A 24,891-nucleotide genomic window follows, 5' to 3' on the forward strand; every position below is an offset into this window, starting at 1 on the left:
TAGCGCGGACAAGGTTGTCACTCACTCCATACTCCGATAGAACCATCCATAATTTTTTCCTATCAACTCGATCAAATGCTTTTTGCAAATCAACAAAAGCGCAAAAAAGCTTCTGGTTTTTCGCCAAAAACTTTTCTGTCATATTGCGTAATGCGAATATTTGATCCATACATCCTCTACCATTCATAAATCCACTCTGTACATCCCATACTTTCTCCTTGGTCACGTTTCTTACTCTTTCTATCAGTATTCTTCCATACATTTTGCCGACAGCGCTCAGAAGACTGATAGCTCTGTAATTCCCACACTCCACCTTAGAACCCTTTCCCTTGTATAACGGCATAACAACTGCCCTCCTCCAATCAGGTGGAGTCCTTTCCTCCTTGAGACACAAGTTAAAAAGTTTATGTAGCCATGTGAGAATTAATTTGCCACCCGACTTAATAAACTCTGCTGCAATACAGTCATACCCTTGCGCTTTACCATTCCGCATACATTTGACAACGCTGATAATTTCTTTCATACTAATCTGACTTACCTCATCATTTGCGTTCAGACACACCTCGGATAATGTCGATACATCGGCACCGCCCGAGTTACCAGTGTGCGATTCATAAACTTCCTCAAAGTATTCCTTCCATCTCTCTTTTATTCCACTCTCACTAGTCACCATTTTTCCATCCTTATCTTTAACAACTGTCATGCCTCCGCTTTCACTGCTACTCCTGGAGTTTTTCACAGCTTTCCAGAAAACTTTAATGTTTTCATGGAAATTGTGTGTCATTTTCATTCCTTCTTCATCCTTCAATTTTTTCTTCCGTTCACATACACCCTGCTTAACCTTTTTCTTACTTTCACCATACACGCGTTTAGCCGATTCATATTCAATTGTATTCTTTTTTACAGCAAGCAAATTTATCCACGCATCCTTCTTTTCTTTAACGAGTTTTTTGACTTCGTCGTCCCACCACGCATCACCTTTCTTTCTCCCTAGCGTTGTCACACCGCACACTTCTTTCGCCGCCTCGCACATACTTATTTTCAAACACTCCCACATATCGTTTATACCCATACATTCTACATCTTTTTCGTTCAGTCTGTGACTCACAGATCTTTCAAAATTATCTTTTATGTCAGCATTTTGCAGTTTTTCAACTTTGACTCTAGAAGGAGCCTGAACTTTGTTTGTTTGGGACCGCCATCCCTTAAACAGAATCACCCTTGAGACCACTAAAAAATGGTCTGATTCCATCTCGGCCCCTCTGTACACACGTGTGTCGACAGTTACAGGCTTCAATCTAGAGTCAATGATGACATAATCGATAATCGACCTTTCATTTCCTCTCTCCCATGTGTATTGGTGGATTCCTTTATGTTCGAAAAATGTATTTGATACAAAAAGGTTCCATTCCAGGCATACCTCTAGCAGTCTTTTCCCATTGTCATTCACTCTTGCATCCCCAAACATACCTAGAGCTGACTCCAGCCCATCTCTCCTTGTTCCCACCCAACCATTAAGATCTCCAGCCAAAACTATCCTTTCGCTATCTTTTTTCCCATTCATCACATTCATTAGACTCGTCCAAAACTCGTCCTTCTCAGATTCACAGTCGGAGTTGACAGGAGCGTATCCTATGATAACAAGCAATCTTGTCAGTCCGACCTTAAATCTGACAAACATGAGTCTCTCACTTACAAATTCATATTCATTCATGCCCTCTATCATTCTTGGCGATAGAAACGCAGCAACACCCCGGCAAGCTCTGTCCGTCTCAGGGAGACCGAAGGAATAACTTTATACTAATTTAAACTCTTGTAAATGTAAACTGCCTTATTCGTAAAATTTTTGTACTACTAAATAAATTATCCATATAATATTTAATTAGAAAATGGATTAACCGTCCTTGACACTGATAATAAATAATTTTATGTGCATACCTACTATAAAGAGATTAGCGTAGATTGAATAATTGGGAAACAAGATTTGTTCATATTTCATATTTAATCAATAATACTATAAAAAATATTTTTATTTTTACTAAACGAAAAGAGAAATATTTAAATTTTCAGATCATTTCATAAAAGTCGTAAATTACTAATAATAAATCGAAAAATGGAAACTAAGTTGTGGTTGAGGGGAACTTGAACCTCGGACTTTTGATCCGCCAGTCCACAATACTGCCACGGGACCATAACCAAAACCACCTCTACAAAGGCCCGGGTACTAAAATCAAGATGGCGGCAAAAGACCAATCTTCGCCGCCATCTTGATTTTAAAATGTGCAATAAACAACTGTCAAAAATGTCAAATTGATAAGCATAATTTGTGAAATTGATGCTCCGTACTGAAATAGGTTATGATTTGCAATATTGTCAGTTCTTGGTGGAATTCTATTGTAATTAACATATTACAATATAAATGGAAATCATTTAAGAGAAGATCTACGAAATTCCAGACATTAACAGGGCTTACGATCTGTCATCGGCTGGTTCAAGTGGCCACTTTATGTACTGCATAACATTCTTGGTCGTCTTTTTCTACCCTTCATTCTTGAAAAATATTTTCATATCCGTTTTACTATTCGCCGTATCGCAAGGCTGGATTTATTCATAATTGATTTTCCATGCATTCGCCTAAGCTAGATATCGTATTTTGACCGCATTTACTTGGCTTTCATACATTGAATTCCTTCCTCTGTCAGTTTCATAATTCACCTCTATATATAATTGTCGGAACTAAAACATAGTTATGCACTGCCAGTCAAGCTTAGATTAATATATTTTTATTTGTACGTGCTGTAGCGCAGTTGGTTAGACAGCCAACTGTGAAACTGACATCGCAGGTTCAATTCCCACCAATTGCAAGAAAAAATCCAACAAAGATTTTTCTCAATTAGCTTGGGTGCTGTGATGTATTACTCTCTGTATAACTTCCTTCCACATCTTCTCTTTCCTATCTGCTGTCAAATCTCTAAAATAGAGACTTTGGTAGCGGGTTAATCCTTTCAAAATAAAAATAATAAAGTTACTATGCTAAGTTTGCCATTTACATTGTTTCCCGTATTCATTCTGCGTTTAACATCTTTTTCTACTCTTCCATCTCTTGAATACATGCTTCCTAGATACAAAAAATTCTTCTATATGCTCAAAAGTAATGTCGTTCACATTTATTATGCACTCGGTATGTATACCTTACTACCCCTTTCAAATACTATAATTTTTTATATCCTTCCATTTGTCACTAATTCGCACTCCATGAATACTGAAATATCATATATGCCATTTCAAATTAGATATGTCTACTAAATCAACAATAATTAACCGTAAGTATTCATTATTTTGAAAATAGAAACTATACTTAGCTTATTTATTAATTATTAACCGTCCCGGACCGAAGGAAACATTTTACATTCCATGCATACATCATACATTCTAGAGACTATTTCTTGCAAACACTCCTTTCTGCTTGTTAAAAGGATTGCATCATCAGCGTACAGCTTGCTTCAAAATTTTCCATTTTTGCTTCAATACTCATAAAATCTATTTCTTTTATACAGTTGCCCTTGTATATATTTTCTTTTTTTGAAATGTATTATTTTAAAATTTAATGTTTTTGTAGATATCTAGGTTAAGTTCTATTTTGTTTCATTTGATCAATGAGCGCTTTCACCTAAACAGGAATCTTCGGGACTGGTAAATTGTTTACAAGATTTTCAACTTTTATACTAAGCCTGCTCAGGGGAAAGCGCTCGTTGGTCAAATTAAACTAAGTAAAACTTAACTAAAGAATTTTCTTGATAATTTTATTAAAATCATTATTATTTAAAAGGCATTCACTGCCATTGACATTAATAAATAATAATATGAAACATAACATTAATACCAATTTAGGGAGAATAAAAAACAAAAAAATGTTTAAAATATGTATTTATAATGTTCAACATAGAAAATTAAAAAAACATAGTACTTAAAATTTCAATTTTAAATAAGATATGTCTACTAAATATACTCTAATACCCGTATGCAGAGACAAAACTTAAGGTGAGGGAAGTACATTCTAATTTCAAATGCAGAGAATAACCCGAAGGTGAAGACAATAGAATGTACTTTCCTCACCTTAAGGTTTGTCTCTGCATACGGGTATAAGACTAAATCAACAATAATTAACAGTTAGTATTTATTATTTTGAAAATAGAAACTACACTTAGCTTATTTATTTATTATTTTATATTTATTTTTTACTTTAAAGATAATTTTCACCCCCACAGGGGTGTCCCGAGCCGAAGGAAACATTATATATTATTTTGAAACATGCCAATCAGAATTAAGAAATTAATTAACAAAAGAAAAATTAAAATTCATTCAAGAAAAAAACACAATCACAGATATGGACCTACATACAATATTCCTCTAAAGTGTGTGCGTAGGTGGCCTCAGTCCTATATTGTTTATCACACATATAAATTACATCGGTAAATCTCTAAAATGTTGTAAAATCAAAATACATATTTGCAGATGATGCACTTATTTACATATCAGAAGATAATTGTGATAAAGTATTAAATATGGTTAATTATGATTTAGAAAATATTTGAAAATGATTCTAAGTGAATAAATAAAAATGAAATAAAAGAAAAACAAAAAACCAATATTTATATTGGGAGATAAAAATATACCGCAAGGATACAGTATTAATATTGATAATGAAGCCAAAAATTCTGTGGATAAAATTAAGTATCGAGGAGTGTACGTAGATAAAAAAAAACTCAATTTTAAAACACATTCTCAATATATAAAAAAAATACATGGGAAGATTGAGAAATGTGATTGATATAAATAGTGTTCTTATACATAAAACAATAATATGCCCACATATAAATTACTGTTCTTCTATTATTTTTGTAATGAAGGGGAAATTGAAAATATTAAAACTACAAAATAAGGCAAAGAGGATAATATATACACAAGTATTTTTGTCTTGTAGGGTTAAAGATTATTTTAAAAGGATTCTTCCAAAAAATAAACAGTGAAGGTAAGAAATACAAAAGGATAGATAAAGGTTCCACTACATATACTTTTCATAGTGAAATATAAGCACCTTATATTAATATCGTTCTGTATATGAAATATTCCATTCGAAAATACTTATAAATTAAAAATAACATTAACATTCATAATGCACTTAAGATGTAGCACTTTTCATATTATTGTCTTGAGTCAATTCAGTATCAAGTTTCTTCCGATCAAGGAGCATGGAAAGTGGAAGCAATGCATCTGGAAAAATAGAAAATAATACAAAAAATATTTGTTCATGATTAAAGTTCAAAAGATTTTGTATAATTTAACAAACACGTTAATATGCTATTGGAAACTGTAGCAATTTTCCATTTTTTTGTTACTCTTACACCAGTATAATTCCTTTTTTTTAACATAGTTATTTAATAATGCATTTGTAGCTGGTCTATAACATAATTTTAATGTCCAGATGTGCAAGCTTTGTCATTAAAAAAAATGCTGGTTTGAAATCGTTTCAATAGTTCTTTGAATTACTAAATCTCTTTGGTTATTGCAATCTAGAAAAAGTTTTTCAAATTGAGGATTCAAAAGTTTTTGGTTCAAAAATTATATAGTTAAAAAGCATAGTATTAAGAACATCTGCATGAGGGCACAATAAACCACTATGATCCATACTTTTAATAAGAGTTTAGGTACAATCTCTGTCTAGGGGTGGTATCCTAAACCACTCTCGTGGCACAAGAAAACAGATTTTCTCGTGTGTTTTGTATGAAAGACACTCTCGTGGCACGAGAGAAAGTTTTATAGAAAAACTGCTCTCTCGTGCCACGAGAGTGGTCAGGATACCACCCCGGATCTTTATCACAAAGTAACAATGCTCACACATATTTTTTTAAGTGCTACCCGTGCACAATAACCAGCTAAGTACGTTAGTACTGGAAGACTAGTTTCTACAATTATGAAATCTTTGCCTGTTATATTTGTGCCCATATATGAAAATAATAATAAATTATTGCTGTTTGAAATAATTAAAATTAAAATTTTGAATATAATATATTGTCATTTGTAGCAAAGTTGTACTTGTGTGAGATAAAGCCAAATGTGTTTCTTTAGTAAAGACATTATTTCTCAAATTTAAAGCTTGCCATTTATCCAACCATGTTACAAATTTCTAAAGAAAAACAAAATGTTCACTTTCTGGTGATGAAGTAAGCGGCTTTTATAAAGCATCATTGAATCTAATGCCTTTAAGCGGAGTTTTCTCATTGACAACTTTCCACCACTTTATAATTAAATTATGCTTCTCACCCAATGTCATTAATGCATTCAGGACAAATTCGTTAAAAACACTGTGGACTAATTTTACATTTTGTCTTTCAAAACAAGCAGGAAAAACAGATTTAAGATTGAGAACACAAGAAAATTTTATATATATTTACTCTATTTGATGAAGTGTCTTAATATTGGAAAAACAAGCCTTAGATGTCAGAGTTCCATCAGAATAGCCAAAGTATGGAAAAATGAATATTTCTTCTGGATCTTTCTGATTTAACCAATTATTCCTGATGCATTTGTAAATATATGGGCTGAATCTAAAACATTAAACAACAATAATAAGCAACATATTACATGGATGTAAAAAAGTGGTTTTTAATTCGAGTGGGGAACTAAAATGCATCATAGCCTTTCTATTTATACAATTATTATCAGTAACCACAAACAAAACACTAAATCCTATTTCTTGAAGGCAAATAATGATTTTAATAATGCTGTGCAATTATATGGCATTTATAGTTTTTACAAGGAGAATGTGCACAACGTCTTAAAAATGAAGAAAGCAAAATTTGAATCATAAAAACATGAGCATTATCATTATTGTAAGCAGCTTTTAAAATATTATCCCCCCTATAGTCAAAATATGGCTATAAGGGAATTTCATTGATCTTCAAAGTTACAATGTGGTCTTTGTTAGTTAACAATTTTAATTTATTATTTATGTAACCCAAAAACTTTTGAGCCAAGACTTAGTAGTGTTCGATTATGTGGAAATATAACATGATCTGTGTTTCTAAAAAACTTGCGATACTGATGACGATACTGACAATAAAATGCTACAAAAAAGTTGGGTGAATATATCTATGCACCAGGTTAGGCCCTCCCTAGGGAGTTATTCTGATGTAAATTTGTTGCAACAGAGAGGGAATTTTTTTTTGAAATAAAGGTTTCAGCTCCTTTACTTCACTAAAGTCAACAGATGGAAGAGTTGAGGAAATGTGGATGTTTAAACATGGGAATAAAGGTGAATGTTACACAGTGTGTAAAGTAGCCACTTAAACCAGACAATGACAGGTCATAAGCCCCGTAAATGCTCAGAAATTTATTTAGTATTTTTGTTTTAAATTTAGAAGCAAATAAAGCACACATTCACAGTCATATTGCTCAGAAACAGTATTAGAATCTGATAATAACAATTATTGCTGTAATACAATTTCAAATTCGTTAATATCATTTATTTTTCTGGGATATTGATGATCTTTCAATAAATTTAATTTGATATTAATTTCCCATGCCATATATTGTTAACAATAATTTACTATCTAAATAGGCACTAGCTAAAATGGTTGGATCTGGATCATTTAAAAGAATGACAAACGTAACAGAGTTGTCACGTTTGTGTTTTAGCCATTCTTTGGAGATTGAACTATTCATTTGAAGGCAAGTTAAAAATTCATTAAGTTTTGAAAACTGTATCCGAGATTCATAATCTTTCTATGAGTGTAAACTTTCTACAATAGCAGTTTTAATATTATTCAACTTTTTCCTTTTATACCTTTCCTGGACAGATTCCTTTGACGTTGGAAATGCTCGCTCCGACATCGTAAACAGGTATTTGGGGCAATTTGGTAGAATACAAGGAACAGCTCCAGGTTGTAAATGAGGTATTTTCAGGGAGAGGCTTATATTTTGACCAGTGCATTCATCTGTGTGGTAGGCTGCAGTTTAAAAAAATGCATCCTTGAAATGCAATTTACATACCTGTAACGTAAAAATATTTTAGGTTTTTCTTAAACAACAAAGTAAATCAAATTTTAATTATTAATTCAATCAAATTTTTAGTAAAAAAAAAATTTTCAAATACTTTATTAGCAACACTATAATAATGCTTGCTCTCAGTCTCAAAGAGATGACTATCTTAAAAGTTCCAATGTTTTACAGTAGCACATTTGTGACCAAAAATATTTAAAAAAATAGAGAAACTACTTAAACAAGCAGTATTCAAATGTCTTATGTTTTTAAAACATTTGTGACATGAAATAAAATAACTATTAAAGGAACTACTTAAATAATACAACGCAGCCTTCAAAAAAATATTTATCAAAATGTCAAATGTTTAACCTCATTTTTGTGTACGAATAAAATAATTATTATAGGGATTCTATTCAAAATCATATACACAATTCATCATTCTATACCTTATTGAAATATGAAATCAATTTTATTATAATAATTGATATTTTGGAAGTTTGAAGTTTAAAAGATGGCAGTTAAAATTGGAACCAGTTTAAAATATGTTTTTAAACACACGATGATATTTAAAACACCGCCAAGCTTAAGTAATTACTTTGATTTATGATTATTAGTAAGAAATATCAATCAACATACCTTTGACGAGCTCGTAGGAACAAAGTTATGACGACGAATCGGCCGAAGCCACTTTGGTAGAAGTGTTTCATCTTTCGGAAAAGAAAAATCACTTATTTTCGACAAATTGTCGTAATTTCCTCTGCATTTAGGCACATAACATTTAAACACTATTGTATCTTACGTTTTAAAAGGTTTTTCTGGAGTTTTCACTACTAGAAATACTATAAAAAATGATAATTGTATGCGAGCGTCTCGTGACGCACGATAAAAACCACACGAAAACCAATACAAAATGTACTGCGTATACACCATAGATTTACATAGATGGACCATCATGCATCGCCTAAGATTCATCGCCATATTGGATTTTTCTATGCGAGTACCATGGCATTTGTAGAGGGGGTTGTGCCATAACCCGATTTTATTCATAAATTTTATTTTATTTATTATGGTTCACAAACAATAAATATATATTGTTCATCAATTATATGAATAACAATATGAACATATACAACAGCCAACCAAAATATAAAAGAAAAACAAAAAAAAGCATTTGTAATAAGAAATATGTAAATAAAATTTTAATATAAATTGAAATAATAACTTTCAAAATCTGATGGTGCTTATTTAACAGAAAGGTTACGTCATAAAGTATAGATAGATTTTTTTTTCTTTATTAGGGCCTACTACCAAAACTTGATAACATCGGCCAAAAACAAGTTACATTTATAAACATAAGAAAAACATAAACAGACAGGAATAACAATATAGATACAAACAAAAGACAAGAAAAATATAAGTACAAGAATAACATCAAAATAACAATTGTAATAATAAACACATATCCAAACTAATAAAAATTTCAACATAAATTGAAATGGGCACTAACAGAAAAACCCACCAAAACCTGAAAGTGCCTATTTAACAGAAAATAGAAACGTACAGTAAAATTAGAGGGAAGATAGAATTTAATAACTAGAGAAATTACAACAAAATAATCAAAATATTAACACACTTAATCTTATATGAATGATAAATAATTATAACTATTAAAATTAAAATTAAAAATTAAACGTCGGAAGTAATAATGACAAAATATTTTACATAAACCTAAAAATTTAAGATAAATTTATTGTAAAAAAATAAAGAATTAATTTAAACATAATTATTTCAATGACACAATTATTACAAATCATAATAGGAAACAGTTTGAACTTAAAAAAATATAAACAGAATTGATCAATAAACAATTTGTACAAGAAAAAATTTGAGATAAATGAATTGGAAAGGTTATAAAAAACATAAGTAAAATATTAAATAATTTTTTCCTCCCAGTCATTAAAGGACATGTAAAAAAAATGTGTCCTTTAATGACTGGGAGGAAAAAGATAGATTAAACTCATAGTAAAAATCATAACAACGTATAAAACTTTATCTCGCTTCATTTGAAAACACAATAATCGTTCTTATTAAAAATAAAAAAAACGTTTGAAAATGCCCCACTTTTTATTACATTTTTAAATACTTTTATGGTGTCCAAAATTCCATTAGAAAAAGTGCTACCTACCGATTGCCGATTGTTGTCATTCGTGGTTGTCAGGTAGTAAAACTGTCATTTCTGTTCGATAATTGGCGATCAATTAGTAAAATTAGTTTGACAACGACTGTAGTAGGCGTCGATAACTTCGTAAGGGGCCGTACAATAATTAAAATAATACTATTTCCAAGATGAGTGTACTCAGTAAGAAATGCGGGCCACTGACCTCAAACCACTCGCTAGAATCGAAAGAAGGAATCACGCCTTCTCCGATTACCCCCGAAGACGTTTTACGGCTTACAAATATATCGGATAATTATCTCTGTAGCCCCGAAGCGAACGTATACGATATAGATTTCACTCGGTTTAAAATTCGGGATTTGGAGACCGGGACCGTGCTGTTTGAAATTGCGAAACCTCCCTGCGAACCTAACAATGAGACTGGCGATGGGGGAGAAACTGAGACTCAGGATGAGCCGCTCGATCCGAATGCCGGGAGATTCGTTCGATATCAGTTCACTCCGCAATTCTTGAAGCTGAAGACTGTCGGAGCAACGTAAGCTATAAATTTTTTAATGATGATTATAACAAAGTTTTAACCCTCCCTCCCCGGTGATGTGTAGCTATTTCACATTGCGTCTAGTAACTATAATATCCTCAGAGTAATAATGCGTAACCTAGAGAGGAGCCCAAACGTAGGAAAACCATTCTATGACTATTGGGTATTAAGTTAGCTACAGTTCGCATCAAAACAATGGGACGTACTCAGGTCGAGAATGAGGAAGTTCAGTGTCTTTAAGACTATTAAACTAAGCCAAAAAAAAATATTTTTTTTATTTATCGTATTATCAGCGCTGTGATTTTTTTAAAGTTTTGTATTCTAAAACAACTCCGCGTGAGACATCCGAGGTTGTTCCCTGTTCATTCTTCCCATTGGTTTGTTTACGAAAAACCAACCTGATATCCTTCCAAACTCTAGCATCATTGGTTGGTTTATATGAACCAGTGACGTCAATCAAAGTAGTGTGTTTTTATTAAAATATTTTTCATTATTTTTTTCGTACATTTTCAAGAAACTTTGCCATGATTTTAATGCTCTAATTTTTATTGCGCGCAAGAAAACATTTTTTGTATCCAATTTCCTGTAGGGCTGAAGTTCCTCATTGCCAAATGGATATTAATTTGCATTGCAATTACTTTTAAATATGTACCTGTGTATTTATAACTGCAGGGTTATTCCAATCTATTTTTCTATAATTCGCCAATATTTATTTCATAAAACTGAAAACACATGATTGTGTTTATTTTTTTATTTATTTATTCATTTTATTCACAATATATTTATTGAGACATAAATCCCAACTCCATTGAACCAAAGTCCTGTGTTGAGTTTGTTTGTTTGTCCGTCACATCTCCGAAACGGCGAGTCGTAGCGGCCTGAAATTTGAACGCGTTATTTTAGATGCGATTTCAAGGTTAACATTGCTATTTTCGAGTAAAATTTGAATCGACCTCTACTCGATAAAAACTAAAACTTTGTATAGATGACTAGTGCGGCCCGGACATATTGCCCATAATCAACTGTCATTATCAACAGTAAACATACTTTAATTCACAAATTTATCCCCTAAATTGAGAAAAAATAGTATCTGAAGTAAATATGTTGATATAAGGAAAGTTTTTAAGCAACATAATACATGTGTCGGGACAATAAATCCCAAAAATCAATGTAAATCATGGGAAAATATTCGGAATCAATTACCTGTAAAAAATGACTCCTTTAACACCTTTGACGCTCCTACTGCTGCAACCAAACATACTGCAATTCACCACAGTCGATTTTTATTTATTATAACGTAAATATCCAAGTTATTTACAAACCAAGCACAGCTACAAAAGCATCCGATCGAACCGTTATGTTTATGTTGTCAAATAAAACAAAATGGCCACCAATTGGTTGCTAGCCAACAAACCAACATCGCTTGCGTTCTATGAAACATAGTGATAGGGCTTCTCTCTAGGTTACGCATTATTACTCTGAGATAATATCTTTATAAATATAATAAATATTGGGTTAAGATTTTCAGTATTCCTCCATTACACATTTACTGATCGACTGAAATAATTTGTTATTAAATGATTAGTACTTATTAGGCACAAAAATAATTTTTCAGAAATCAGGGATAAATTATACTCGCAGTATACCAATGTTTCGCATTGTTGCATATGAAGAAAAGAGTAAAGAATTTACGCCTGTCGCAGTTAGTCACGTAGTCCAGTCGGGGAAGTTAGCGCGGGTGCACGTTTCGCCCGAGTCGTAAGCGATACCCAATGGTTTTTTCATGTTTTCAGCAGTTGGATTTGAAATATTATCAACTTTAAATTAAATTATGGTTAATTAAAGCCATTCCCTGTAAATATTCCATTTTTCCCTTTTAAAATCTCTTATTTTTTTAATGTTTAGTGACTACACAGCACCGTAACGCAAGGGTGTTTTTAGAACAGTAAGGGAAAGGCTAATAATGATGTAATTTGTGTAGCTCTGTGTTTGTGCAAAATCGTCTCAAGGGTTCACAATTTTCTACTTGTCTTTGATTTATTTGCGTAATTTTACAAAATACAGTCTAACTTGATTATTTTATTTATTTTTGTTTATTAATTACATTATGCATACATTTGTTAAGGACAGAGACACAGTTTATAGCGACACAATCAGGAACAACCCATGTCTGTGAACTTGCTCCGACTCGCTAGACAATCCGTGTTGAGTCGGGGCACTTGTAATGCATTCATAACCATACATTCACACACATATATACATATATATTCGCACATACATATTTATATTATATTTTATACATATATATTAAGTTTATACACATCATTGATACTTTATACATTATTACATTTTACATTTATAAATACATATTAATCATTTACCAGTTAGTGCACATTTGATCTCAGAAATCCATCCCCATTCGAGCAAACCAGTTACTCAAACCAGATTTGAATTTCGAAAATGACTCTGATTCCTTTGTTACCTAATCTAGTAAATTAAAAATTCTTGGACCTACCACAGAGAAATGTCTCTTAGCCAAAGTTGTTTCACTTTTTGGTACGCAGTAATTTACTTTTGAGGAATATCTTGTTATTATTTCCTGTTGTGTTCTTTGTTTACTACTTGTGGTACAAAGTTGATCAGACATGACTTATAATAGATTTGTCTAATTGAAAGGACTTTGGCCTCTTTAAACAATAAATCCGATGAAAAGGTAGGAGGATATTAAAATATTATTTTTAGTATGTTTTTTTGGGTTATCATGAGCGGTCTGTAGATTGATGATGATTGATTGATCTATTACGAGGAAGATGGGACCGAATGAATGAATTTGCACGTTATATTATTAATTTTTTATTTAATTTATTGTATTAAATTATTGTACTGCTCACTGAGGTGATATTCCAAAGAAAATATAGTAAAATATCATCATCCTCATTCTATGTCCGCTCCCTAGTTGAAGCATATGGTGTCCACAAAGATCCTCCAAGCATCTCAAGTCAGGTTCGCATCCTGTAGTTCTGACACGAACGTCGGACGTCGAGAACCTGATGCCTTGTAAAGTAGGCAAGCGCGGTTAAGGCTGTCAGGAGGCATCCGCAGCACATGGCCAAGCCAACCGTACCGCCTCTGCTTGATGACAGTTGTCACCGAAGTTTGCTGCGTTCGTTCTCTTATTACTTCACTCCTCACAAATTCAAACCACCGCACACCCGAGATTCTTCTGAGACACCTATTCTCAAAACTCAGAATTTTGCTGCTTTGGGCTCTAGTGAGGTGCCACGATTCGCATCCGTAGAGGAGTAAGGTGTTATGCAGGCGATATATAGGCGGCATTTGGTTTTTACTGAGTAAATATCCAATCTCCTAGTATTTAGGTGAAATAATTCAATTAGATGAATCTCACCTGCATAAATAAAGGTTTCAGCTCTTTAACTTCACAAACATCAACAGATGAAAGAATTGAAGGAATATAGATGTTCAAATATAGGCATAATGGTGAATGTTACACAGTGTGTAAAGTGGCCACTTAAACCAGCCATTGACAGGTCATAAGCCCTGTAGATGCCTAGACTTCTATATTACCTTTTCTTAAATGTTCTTCATCTCTGTTGTAATATGTTTTTTAATTATTTTATTTTATTTTTACATCTAATCATGTTTTTCATTTTGTATTTTAATTCTTAACTTTTAATTAATTTTACAAATTTTCTTCATTTTTTCACTTTAATTTTAATTTTTAAACAACTTCTATTAATGTTTATTTTCCTTCTCTTTTTTGTACTTTCATTAATAACCTTACATATAATTACTTTATAATATGGAAACTTCTCTGGTCCATTAGAGTTAAGTCTAACTGCGTAAAATATAAAACTATGTAACTGTACTGTATGTTTCCTAAATAAAAGAAAATAAAATAAGCATAAATTTCAATAAACATCCAGACAACACACTTAAAAGTACCATACATACCTCAATGTCGATATCTCAATATTTCTTTTGTAAATAATTTCTGTTTTATTTATTTTATCTTGGTTCTATTTCAGTGTGGAGTTCACGGTCGGCAGTCGTCCTGTAAATCACTTTCGCATGATAGAGCGCCATTTCTTCAGAGACACCCTCCTGAAGACATTCGACTTTGAATTCGGTTTCTGCATTCCCTACTCACGAAACACGTGCGAACACATTTACGAATTTCCCACCCTGCCACCAGACTTAGGTGAGTGCATCCCTATGTTTTACTTATTTTTTTATTTTAAAAAAATTATTAAAATGCGTTGCATATTAAATTTGATGCTTTTGACAATGTCATGTTGAATTATTTTATAAACAAACTGGTTCGCAGTACGCAACCAGCAACCAGGCCCAACCGTCGGGTCTGCAAGCGACATAAACATAGGTAAGTCTAACAGTTCCGAGAAAGTTCTCTCCTTTCTCGTTTCAAAACTAAAAAGGAGAATCCCTCCACCAAACAATCAATCCTCCACCCGTGCTCATGCTACCGTCACCGTGTCACGGATCCAACAACAGGCCCCAGTCGAGCATAAGGTTGTATATGGACGGATTCCTGCTCTCTCAGATGAGTTGGATATTTGTTGGAAGAGAAATTAGTGGGGCCAAAGCCTCGAAAAAGGTTACCCTTTGGTCATTTATTGGGCAAACAAAGAATAAGTAGCTGAGATCTTCTTCTTCAAAACGACAATCACAAATGGGGGAGTCAAAGACACCAGATCAACACTTGCCCATGCGATGATGTTACTCTCCAAGGTGTCTCCCGTCTATTGATGCATTGCCCCTTTTTTAGTCTGCAGAGAATGCAACTGGAGGCGCGATGCAGAAGTCTAAATGAGGATTTACACGATGTTCATGTGGTAATTAGTCATAAGGACTTATCAAGAGAGGTAACATTATACATGACAGATATAGTAAAGGCAATAAAAGGTATCAATTATAGCAGGACACCAAATGCCGAACACTCTTCAAGTGGATCGGAAGATCTGTTGACGAATTACAACGGTCCGCCTTCTCTTGACGAGTTTTCTGTGGTTTCCTCGTCACTAGAGCAAATGCGGAGAAGCTCCTCAAACAGGTCACAGCCGAAACATCCCCCGATCCTTACATAAAATAACTAAATAACTAAGCAAAGTTTTTCATTGAAGTAAATTTAATAGAATAATTTTATTTTTTTTGAAGTAAACAAATAAATAACCATCGCTTTGAAGTAAATATAAACCTTGTACATTTCAAGCAAGGTAAAAGAATAATGCAACTCACATATTAAAAAAAAAAAGATACCAATTCTTGCAAGGCGAGTCCTCGTACAGCAGTGCCCTATCCTCATTCAACAAATGGTGGATGTATCTTTTGTGTTCAGCAAAATTATATGAAACCAAAGACGTGATGGGATATTAGATTGAATGTGAGCGTAATGTTTTCCTTTTGAGTATTTGGAGGTGTTCCATTTGTGGGACCAGCTAGAAGACATATCAATATTTGGAATTGTCAAAAGATCGTCGGCTGGGTAATTAGAGAAATTTGTACTCCCAATGAACAAAGGAAGTATTATTATGCGATGTATCCAAGGGAAGCGATTTACCAATGTTGATAAATCCAATGTGATGGATTTTGAAAGACATGTATGACTAAACGTGAGATCACCGTGGATGGAAGTTATCTGAAACAGGTAGAGGAATTTGTGTGTCTGGGAAGCATTTTTACTAGGGACAGAAAATAGTAGAGTTGTGTAGTTCGCGAATGACCCGGTCATTCTGACTAGGTTGGAAGCATTGAACTTGAGATACATTTCTCACATCTCATTCGCAAACGAGAAGAGGACCGAACTAAATACATCTTTCGTATCTTCGTGGCATTTGTATCTCTAGTTCATTTATTTCATGATTGCATGGCTATGATTGCGTCCTTATCTCCGTGGTAAATTGGGTACCTACGTATATGGCTATGGCCTCAGGGATACGTTGTTATTTGTTTGTAATATGTGGCTTTATATGAATAAATAAATATTTTACACTCTGTATCTGCAGTAGGTACCTACATGCCAACGCCGGCTCCTTTATTTTCATAAATCTCTTATCGCGCGTTGTGTCTATGTCGGCTCGGCGGTTTTATGACGTGTTATTTAATATTTGTGTGAGGGAATAGCACTTAGACACTAATACATTATAAAATGTGAAAGATAAAAATGCTTTTTTAAGAATTATTATTTCCATTGAGACGTAAACAAAATCTTATATTATATACAAAGATGTACATTAAATAGGGTTGTGGTCCTGTGGCTAGTGTTACGAGGTCCGAAGTTCAAACCCCACTCTACCCCAACTTGATTTCCATTTTCTAATAATGAGTTATTTACAACTCGTTGAAAATGGCTACCAAACTTTTAATATTACGCATTAATTTGCTAATTACGCATGAAATGTGATTCCATCCTGTTTCTTTAAGATCCTAGCAGTATTTCTACTCTTTAAAAGGACACAACACGTCATAGTTGAATTCAAATCAGGAGTTGCGTACTGAGCGACGTCTACAAAGAAACTAATGGGTCAAAACGTAAACCTACTAATTTATGAGTAGTTAAGTCGCCTTCTGTTTGATGTGCGTATGCAGTTTCTGGACTATTCTTAATTCTATGGCTTAAATTTCCTTAAAAAAATCCGGTTTTTAAGTTATAGACTTAATACTTTCACTGATTTACAAATGATTTTTATTTCCAGTGGACGAGATGATCGCGGCTCCCTTCGAGACGTGTTCCGATAGCTTCTACTTCGTGGAGAACCGACTGGTGATGCACAACAAGGCTGATTATGCTTACAATGGGGGACTCAACAACTGAACGCCTCCCCTCTCCTCTCTACCACCTACCCGTAATGATCTCCACACCTCGTCATCCCTCCCTCGTACGTACACCTAGCCGATGGACACGCTTACTTCACAATCATTCATACGACGGTAGAAAAATATGAAAACATTCATGAGCAACAATTTTTATTATTTATTAGTATTTAAATCATTTTCTTTTTTGTCTAACATTTTATTAAATATAAATAAATAATTGTATACACGGGTTTTCAGGGCCACACCGCGAAACTTTAGAGGAACATTTTTTATGATGTACCTTTAAAAGTATTCTAGTAAATTTTTTGAATTTTTTTTTTTTTTTTAAGATTGAGATTAAATGCAGTTTTGACCAACGAAGCAACAAACGAAGAAAACGAAGTTTCGTCGGTCAAAAATGGAGACAGTACGCCCGTCTGATGGCAAAACAATGCATCTCAAAAAAGCTCAAACTGAAATGATCGCCTTTAAAATGTTTTATGAAATTTATATCCGAACTTTTCTATAGTTAGGTATACCAAGTTGCCAATTGGCTAGGAAGCCTTATAAATAATAATCTTAAATACCGTATGATAGATCTCAGCGAGTATAATATTTTGAGCCGTCAGACGGGCGATTAAAGATTGACTCTATTTTCAAATTCCAATGATTTTTAGAATCTTTTTAAAGTTTACCGTGAAGAATGTTTTTCTGAAGTTTCACAGTCTAACCTTGAAACGCCGCTTACTGACTTTATGTCTACGGTTCCATCAGGACACTAACATGCATATTCCACTATACACCTTCACCATTGTCTGTACAAATATATGAAAATAACATGCTGACAAAGTCAAAAATTTTCTAAATTCATAAATCGTAGTCAATTTTTAAATGAGTAAAGAAAATGGAGAAATCAGTATTGAAAAAAAATCTGTTGCATGTTTTCATTCTTTCTACTGTATAAATTAATATGTCTAACAATTTGGCAACATTGTTTGAACAAATTCACGTTTTGGTGTGATGTTCTACAGTTTAAGTCACCGGTTATAGTATAATAAATTTAAGTTAGATATAATTGTGTAATATTAGCCCTTTCTCACCTGAATTAATGATAAATTTGTTATTTTCGGATAATTCGGTGACAAATTCTAATCTGAAGGTAAATATAATTTATTACCATTCCAGTGCATTCTATAATTCTAATTAGGTAGTTTATGGATAGTAAAAGAGAAGAGTTATCATAGATAAATTGCATAAATGAAAAAGATAAATAAAACAAGGTCTTCAATTTGCATTTTCTTCTTCTTCAGCCTTGTTCTCTCCACTGTTGGATATAGGCCCCTTCCAAACGTTTCCACTCCTTTCTGTCCCCCGCTTTTTTCATCTATCTACCGGGTATCGAGCCCATCTTTTTCGTGGCCTTCCAACATCTGTTGCTTGGCCGTGGTCTCCACTTAATTATTCTGGGTGTCCACCTGTTATCACCTGTGTTCGCCGATGGTCCTGCTCGCTGCCGTTTTAATTTTGCTTTACGATTCGTGACACCTACGACTCCGATTTGGCACCCAATTTATTAATTTCTTATCCTGTCTCTTAGACCTGCACCTAGGATCTGACTTTTCATGGATCATTCCGTGCATTTCTGGCTTCTTTTCTCAGACATCATTTCACAGACATCGTTTATAGTCCCTATGTCGTCTACTACTACTACTACCATCACGCCATTTCTCCGTAAGGGTAGACAGAGAGAATATACCGCCACACACGTCTATCCTGGCATACATTCCTAGTTTCTTCCACATTTATACATCTTGTCGTACATGCCCTTCGGTTCTGTCTGCTTTTGACACGACCAGACTTAAGATTTTGGTTTATCTGATCATGCCACGTCTTCCTTGGTCGTCCTCGTCTCACGTTACCTTGTTTATCTTATAAAAGGCTCTTCTTTCCACTATCTGGTCGTACAATTGTTACTTTATTTATTTGCACAATCACATTTACAAATTGAAAATTGATAAAATGTTGTTTGAACAGAACTTGAAGAGCTCGAGAAGGCTGAAAAAAGTTAGTAGATTACTTATGGTGTAGTCAGTTTTATTATCACGCAGCTTTTTTCTTTACTTCTGGCTTTTGGTTAACTCTTCATGCCTATTTGTTGATCGGTTCACATTTTTATGTACATTAAACATACGATATTCGATTTCCTAAGAGATCAATTTACTATAAACAATAAAGATAGTTGATTTGGGAGGGTACTTGTTTAGAACGAAAAAAATCGTTTGCGACCTTTCAAAGATGACATGTGGGTGGTGAGAAAGGGTTAATATCTTGCATAGACAAAGTGACATTAAAGAAGTGCATTTTTTTTCCTTATTTATTATGAGGCCTTTTACCATACACGATTATATCACATTCCTGATTTATTTGTGGTTTTGAAACATTCCGTTATTTAAAAGGAAATCAATAGATAAATAAGTGTTTATTTCTGCATGCTTGATAACATTGTCATTAACATTGGAAGACTGCAAATATACACCAGGATTTTTTTTTACATGGTGGATATGTTCCACACTTTACTGTAGAAAAATAGTACAGGTAAATGTTGTTTTACGCCAGGGTTCAAAATGAACACCAATATGATGGAAGATGTAAGGTTAGGTTCCGTGTCAAAATCTAAGATCAATCTATCATGTTTATTTAATACATATCCTATATATATATCAAAAATAAATTATAAATGTATTTGATAATTACAGTTTAAATTTGTTTACAAAATAAATAATAATCTCTTGATATATAAATAATGAATTTTTTTAATCAAAAATACTAACTCATTAGATCGTGGGCGCTAAATTAAATTCTCACACTTTTTTTAAAAAAGCACCCAATTTCATTTGCTTCCTTTCTTGCAGAATCCTAGCTTAAACTACAAATATTTTAATGTTATTAATTTTAATAATAATAAAGTAAAAAATTTAATCAAACATTTTTATTTTTCTTAAAAACAAAACGAAAACTAACTCGGAAACAATTTCACACACACAATAGGCTGCTCGCGTGCACGGTAATAGAATAAAACAACGTGTAAAAGTGCATCTGCTATTAGAATCGCGGCGCCTACTGTCGTCTGGTGTCGGCCAAACCGGGGAATCCCACGCCGGCACCGGCGCAAAAAGACATTTACCTGTATACTAAAAAAAGGATAGGTTTCCTTAATTATAATTATTTTAATTTGAAATTTCTTTATAGATTGATATTCATTTGGTTCCAAAGTTATGATATTTTGGAAATTGCACAATCCATTTTCCACAAAATTCTGTTTCTTGAACATTTTGTTCAATGTGACCCGTGGTTTTCCCTTCAAGGCACAGAATTATATTACCGTTACGCATTATGAATATTTTTTAATTTTTTTAAATTTTTGTGCTGTGTTATTTGGAAACCATGTAAAAAGAGGTTATTGTGTATTTTCATTGAATTTTGAAATGTAATATAGTATACATTGTCAAAATTAAAGTATTGTAATTAATACAGAACAAATAATGCGATAATTGAGGACGAATTTCCTTTTTTTTCCATTTATTAAGCGTCCTAATTTTAGGCAAATTTTTTGAATTGCCAAAAGTTAAGTTACTTTTATTTGTTAATGACAATATTAGAAATTTTAAAAAACAATCATTATTTCCCCTAATTCCAACAATAGTGAAAGTTGTATTTTAACAAAAATTGGTTGTAATATTAAATAATAAAAACATGATGTATTGTTAATTTTAAAAACGGCACAAGTCACATTTCGAATTTATAAATCATTAAAAAAATATTATCGAGTCAATAATGTGATAATAATATTGGTGTTCAAACAATTTATGTGTATTTAATTAAATACTATTATTAGTACAATGTAATAATCTGTATACTAAACAAATTCTTTAGTGGCATGTCATTATAAAATATTTATTATAAAATTGACCCTTTTTAAAAAAGCATGTTTTTTAAACCTGTCCGAAGGTAACTGAAATCAGTAATGGCCGACTCCAAATTGAATTGACAAATTACAACAGGGATGGAGTACATTTTGGGGAAGGGAATATGGAAGTCCAGGCATTTACAGGGCTTATGACCTGCCATTGGCTGGTTTAGTGGCCACTTTATGTACTGTGTAACATTCACCATTTTGCCTATGTTTGAACATCCATATTTCTTCATTCCTTCCATCTGTTGATTTCAGTGGTTGAATCAATTTTAATAAAAGCATTTCCACTCAGAGTAATAATGCGCCAAGCTATAGAGGAGCCCAAACGTAGAAAAACCGTTATATGACTATTGGGTATTAAGTTAGCTACAGTTCGTAGGATCATATTTACGTAAATATCCAAATTAATTACAAACAAAGCATACGACTAAACCGTTAATGTGTTTGTTGTCAAACAAAACAAAATGGCCACCAATTTGTTGCTAACAAACATCGCTTGCGTTCTATGAAACATAGTGATAGGGCTTCTCTATAGGTTACGCATTTTTACTCTGAGCATTTCCACAACCGAAGAAAGTGGAAAAAGTCTTTTGAATGGTTACATTTTAAGCTATGCTATAAGAATCAAAATGGCCGGCTGCTGTTACTCAAAATGGCGAATTAAAAATAAATGTAATTACTAAATTAAAAGTGATGATTTATTTGAAGCACTAACTTGGTTCTCTATTTAAGATTATTTTGCATTAATTTTATTTGATAATTGACATAAAATGGCTGTGCATAATTTTTAAAAGTACCATAAAATTATTTAAATTAACATGTATGATTTTATTGTCCTGTATATGTGTTAATTGATGTTCAAATTTATATTATTTTCATATTTGTGATGGATTGAAAATTCATCCTTAAAGGTATAAAATGAAATTGATCTACGAATATAGTTAATTATGAGCTTAATGAAATAAGACGTTTGATTGTAAGAAAAGATACATAATATTATAAAACTTAAAATAAAGCTTGTCATTTTTATTTGAATGGGGTATTATCACTCGAGAGAAATGTCAGTTTTTCTTTTAAAAGTATTTCAATTCAAGATTTTAGACTACAAAACAATAAAAAATATATTGCGTTTACAAAATTCAATTTTACATTGAAATGTTGTTAGTAGTTGTCTATTCTTTTTATCTGTGAAAAAGTTTGTTTGAAATTCAAAAAAGAAAACAAAACAAAAGACAATATTTTGACATTTAAAATTCCAGAATTTGAACCTAATGACATATAATTAAATAGACGCCTTACTAGCATGAAGGAGATGACATTTCAATTCGTAAGTAATTGCCTGCCGTGCCTTCATTCTCTACCATACTTTCATTGTGATCTACGCATTGTGATGCTACGCAGAAATATGCCCTTGTGTGTGACGCAAAAATGCTCTAATTGTACTACGACCATCAAATGCACATAAGCGCGCCCTGAGTTTTCAAAAATGATGTCACTTAACTGATGCCCAATGCGTATTTCGTTGCTCTTTGGCCTCCAGCCGGGTGTGACGTGAGCTTGACATTTAGAATCATAACCTGTAAAAATCATTCTGATAAAACACAAAAATAATAGTGAAACTTTTTATTGGGAATTATCAATATTATGAATAACCGATATAGCGCCATTTTTGTAATATTATACCTTAAGGGCGCTTTACATAGTGATTCTATTGATTAATAAATTTAACTGAAGCTTTTAAATTTGTAATTTAATTAAAACAATTAATTTTCTTATTTTGGATTTATTCAAATGATTACAGAACAAGTGGGTTTTAAACTTTTCCGAAACATCACTTCACTCTCATAGCCTCGCACCTCTGCTGGAAGAGCATTCCATGCCATAGGGCCTGCAACCGCAAATGCGCGTTCACTGAATTTAGTGCGCTGTTTGCGTAGAGGTATAAGCTCAATCACAAATAAGTATCGACGTACTTAAAAAGATGCTAAGCATTTGAGTGATCACAATGAACAATAATGAACATGCTTAAGTTATCGCAGTCACAAGTCATCGCGTGTGCAATCTCCAAGTCAACGCTAGTGTCGGTTTGTTTTTTGTTTTCCTCGTAAATCAATACAGTTCATTCGCGAACAATCAAAAATAATAGAATATATTGCATTTGCAAAATAGTAGGGAGTATCTAATACAAAAAAGTTAAAATTAAATTTTAATTATTATGGCGACTGCTTTTCTTGACATTTGACTTGCCAACAGCCGGCTAAATGCTATGAATAGCATGGTAAATAATAAATAAATAAATAAAAATAGCAGTTTTGGAATTTAAAAAAAATTATATTCACACCGGTGAAATTCAAATATGTGATTGCGCAGCAGGATTATACGTCGCGAAATGTAAATATTTTGACATTTAATATTAGGTATTCACGGATGTTTCATTGTGATCGCGAATACGATAAACATCCACTGTGCGAAATTGTTAATAAGTCGCTTATTAGCATGTTGATAGTCATTTGTGATTGAGTTTCTGGTATAAAGAAGCAAACTCAGTAACTATGGGTACGCTTTCAAATCACTACTTTAAAAAATATTATACTCTATAGGGCGCGTTTATTTGTATTAATAGGTCGATGACTACACCTGTAAAAAATAAAACAGATATAATTTTATTCGTAAATACAACTCAATTTATGGAATAAGTCGATAATTAGAAATATGTTTAAGTACATTTTTCAAAATTTTGACAGTTTCCAATTAGTGTCTTTTTTATGTCAAAGAGTTACTCTAAAATAATATAAACTTACTGAAGAAATAAATATGTATATCTCTATATTACATGAGTGATTACGTGTGTTTAAAAAAAAAACATTGAGGGCAACGCATTGTTCACTATATTTTAGATGTAACTAGTATAGGAGTAACGTGTCTATTTATTATATGTCGGTGATCTTAGCCCCTTTTATTTTTAATGTAGCCTACAGCAAATAATATTGTCATGAACATAAAACATATTTAATTATCTATTCATGAAAAAGTAAGGCTCAATCAACATAAGCGAGATCCTTTCGGAAAATTAATGTTTTAGCTGAGAATCAAAACTGTTATATCACATTTGTGTATTTACGAATAAAAAAATAAAGTTCAGAAAACCTTTTTATTTCTTTTTTTATATGCTGAAAAGTGATAATACTCTATGAAAAACAATGTTTTTCCATATTTTACATTCCGTAAACATTGTTACTTACCCGCAAAAATAATAAAATAAGAAAAGTGCGCTGATTTACTCGTCAAAAAAAAAGATAATAAAAACAGTCAAAATTAGAAGCAAATTTT

At 32.5% G+C, this 24,891-nt stretch overlaps 1 protein-coding gene and 1 long non-coding RNA gene across 4 annotated transcripts; one reads left to right on the forward strand and one right to left on the reverse strand.

The window, feature by feature from the left end:
• Nucleotides 1-5,056: 5,056 nt before the first annotated feature.
• Nucleotides 5,057-8,989, reverse strand: LOC148274381 (uncharacterized). 3 transcript variants are annotated; one of them, XR_015824308.1, is made up of 4 exons: nucleotides 8,680-8,989; nucleotides 7,847-8,052; nucleotides 6,456-6,608; nucleotides 5,057-5,274 (listed from the first exon to the last, which is right to left on the reverse strand). It is a non-coding gene; the product is annotated as an uncharacterized LOC148274381 (long non-coding RNA). The 3 variants fall into 3 exon arrangements; XR_015824309.1 differs by lacking the exon at nucleotides 6,456-6,608 and having other exon boundaries at nucleotides 8,680-8,957; XR_015824307.1 differs by lacking the exon at nucleotides 7,847-8,052 and having other exon boundaries at nucleotides 8,680-8,886.
• Nucleotides 8,990-10,131: 1,142 nt separating this feature from the next.
• On the forward strand, nucleotides 10,132-24,707 carry unc-119 (unc-119 lipid binding chaperone). The gene is made up of 3 exons (XM_088237176.1): nucleotides 10,132-10,754; nucleotides 14,804-14,976; nucleotides 17,489-24,707. The coding sequence occupies exons 1-3, from the start codon at nucleotides 10,390-10,392 to the stop codon at nucleotides 17,605-17,607; spliced, it is 657 nt and encodes a 218-aa protein (XP_088093302.1). The 5' UTR covers nucleotides 10,132-10,389; the 3' UTR covers nucleotides 17,608-24,707.
• The last annotated feature ends 184 nt before the right edge of the window (nucleotides 24,708-24,891 follow it).

The sequence above is a fragment of the Micrasema longulum genome, unplaced genomic scaffold (assembly GCF_059751315.1).
Source record: "Micrasema longulum isolate JH-2025_06_02 unplaced genomic scaffold, ASM5975131v1 h1tg001665l, whole genome shotgun sequence".
NCBI lineage: Eukaryota > Metazoa > Arthropoda > Insecta > Trichoptera > Brachycentridae > Micrasema > Micrasema longulum.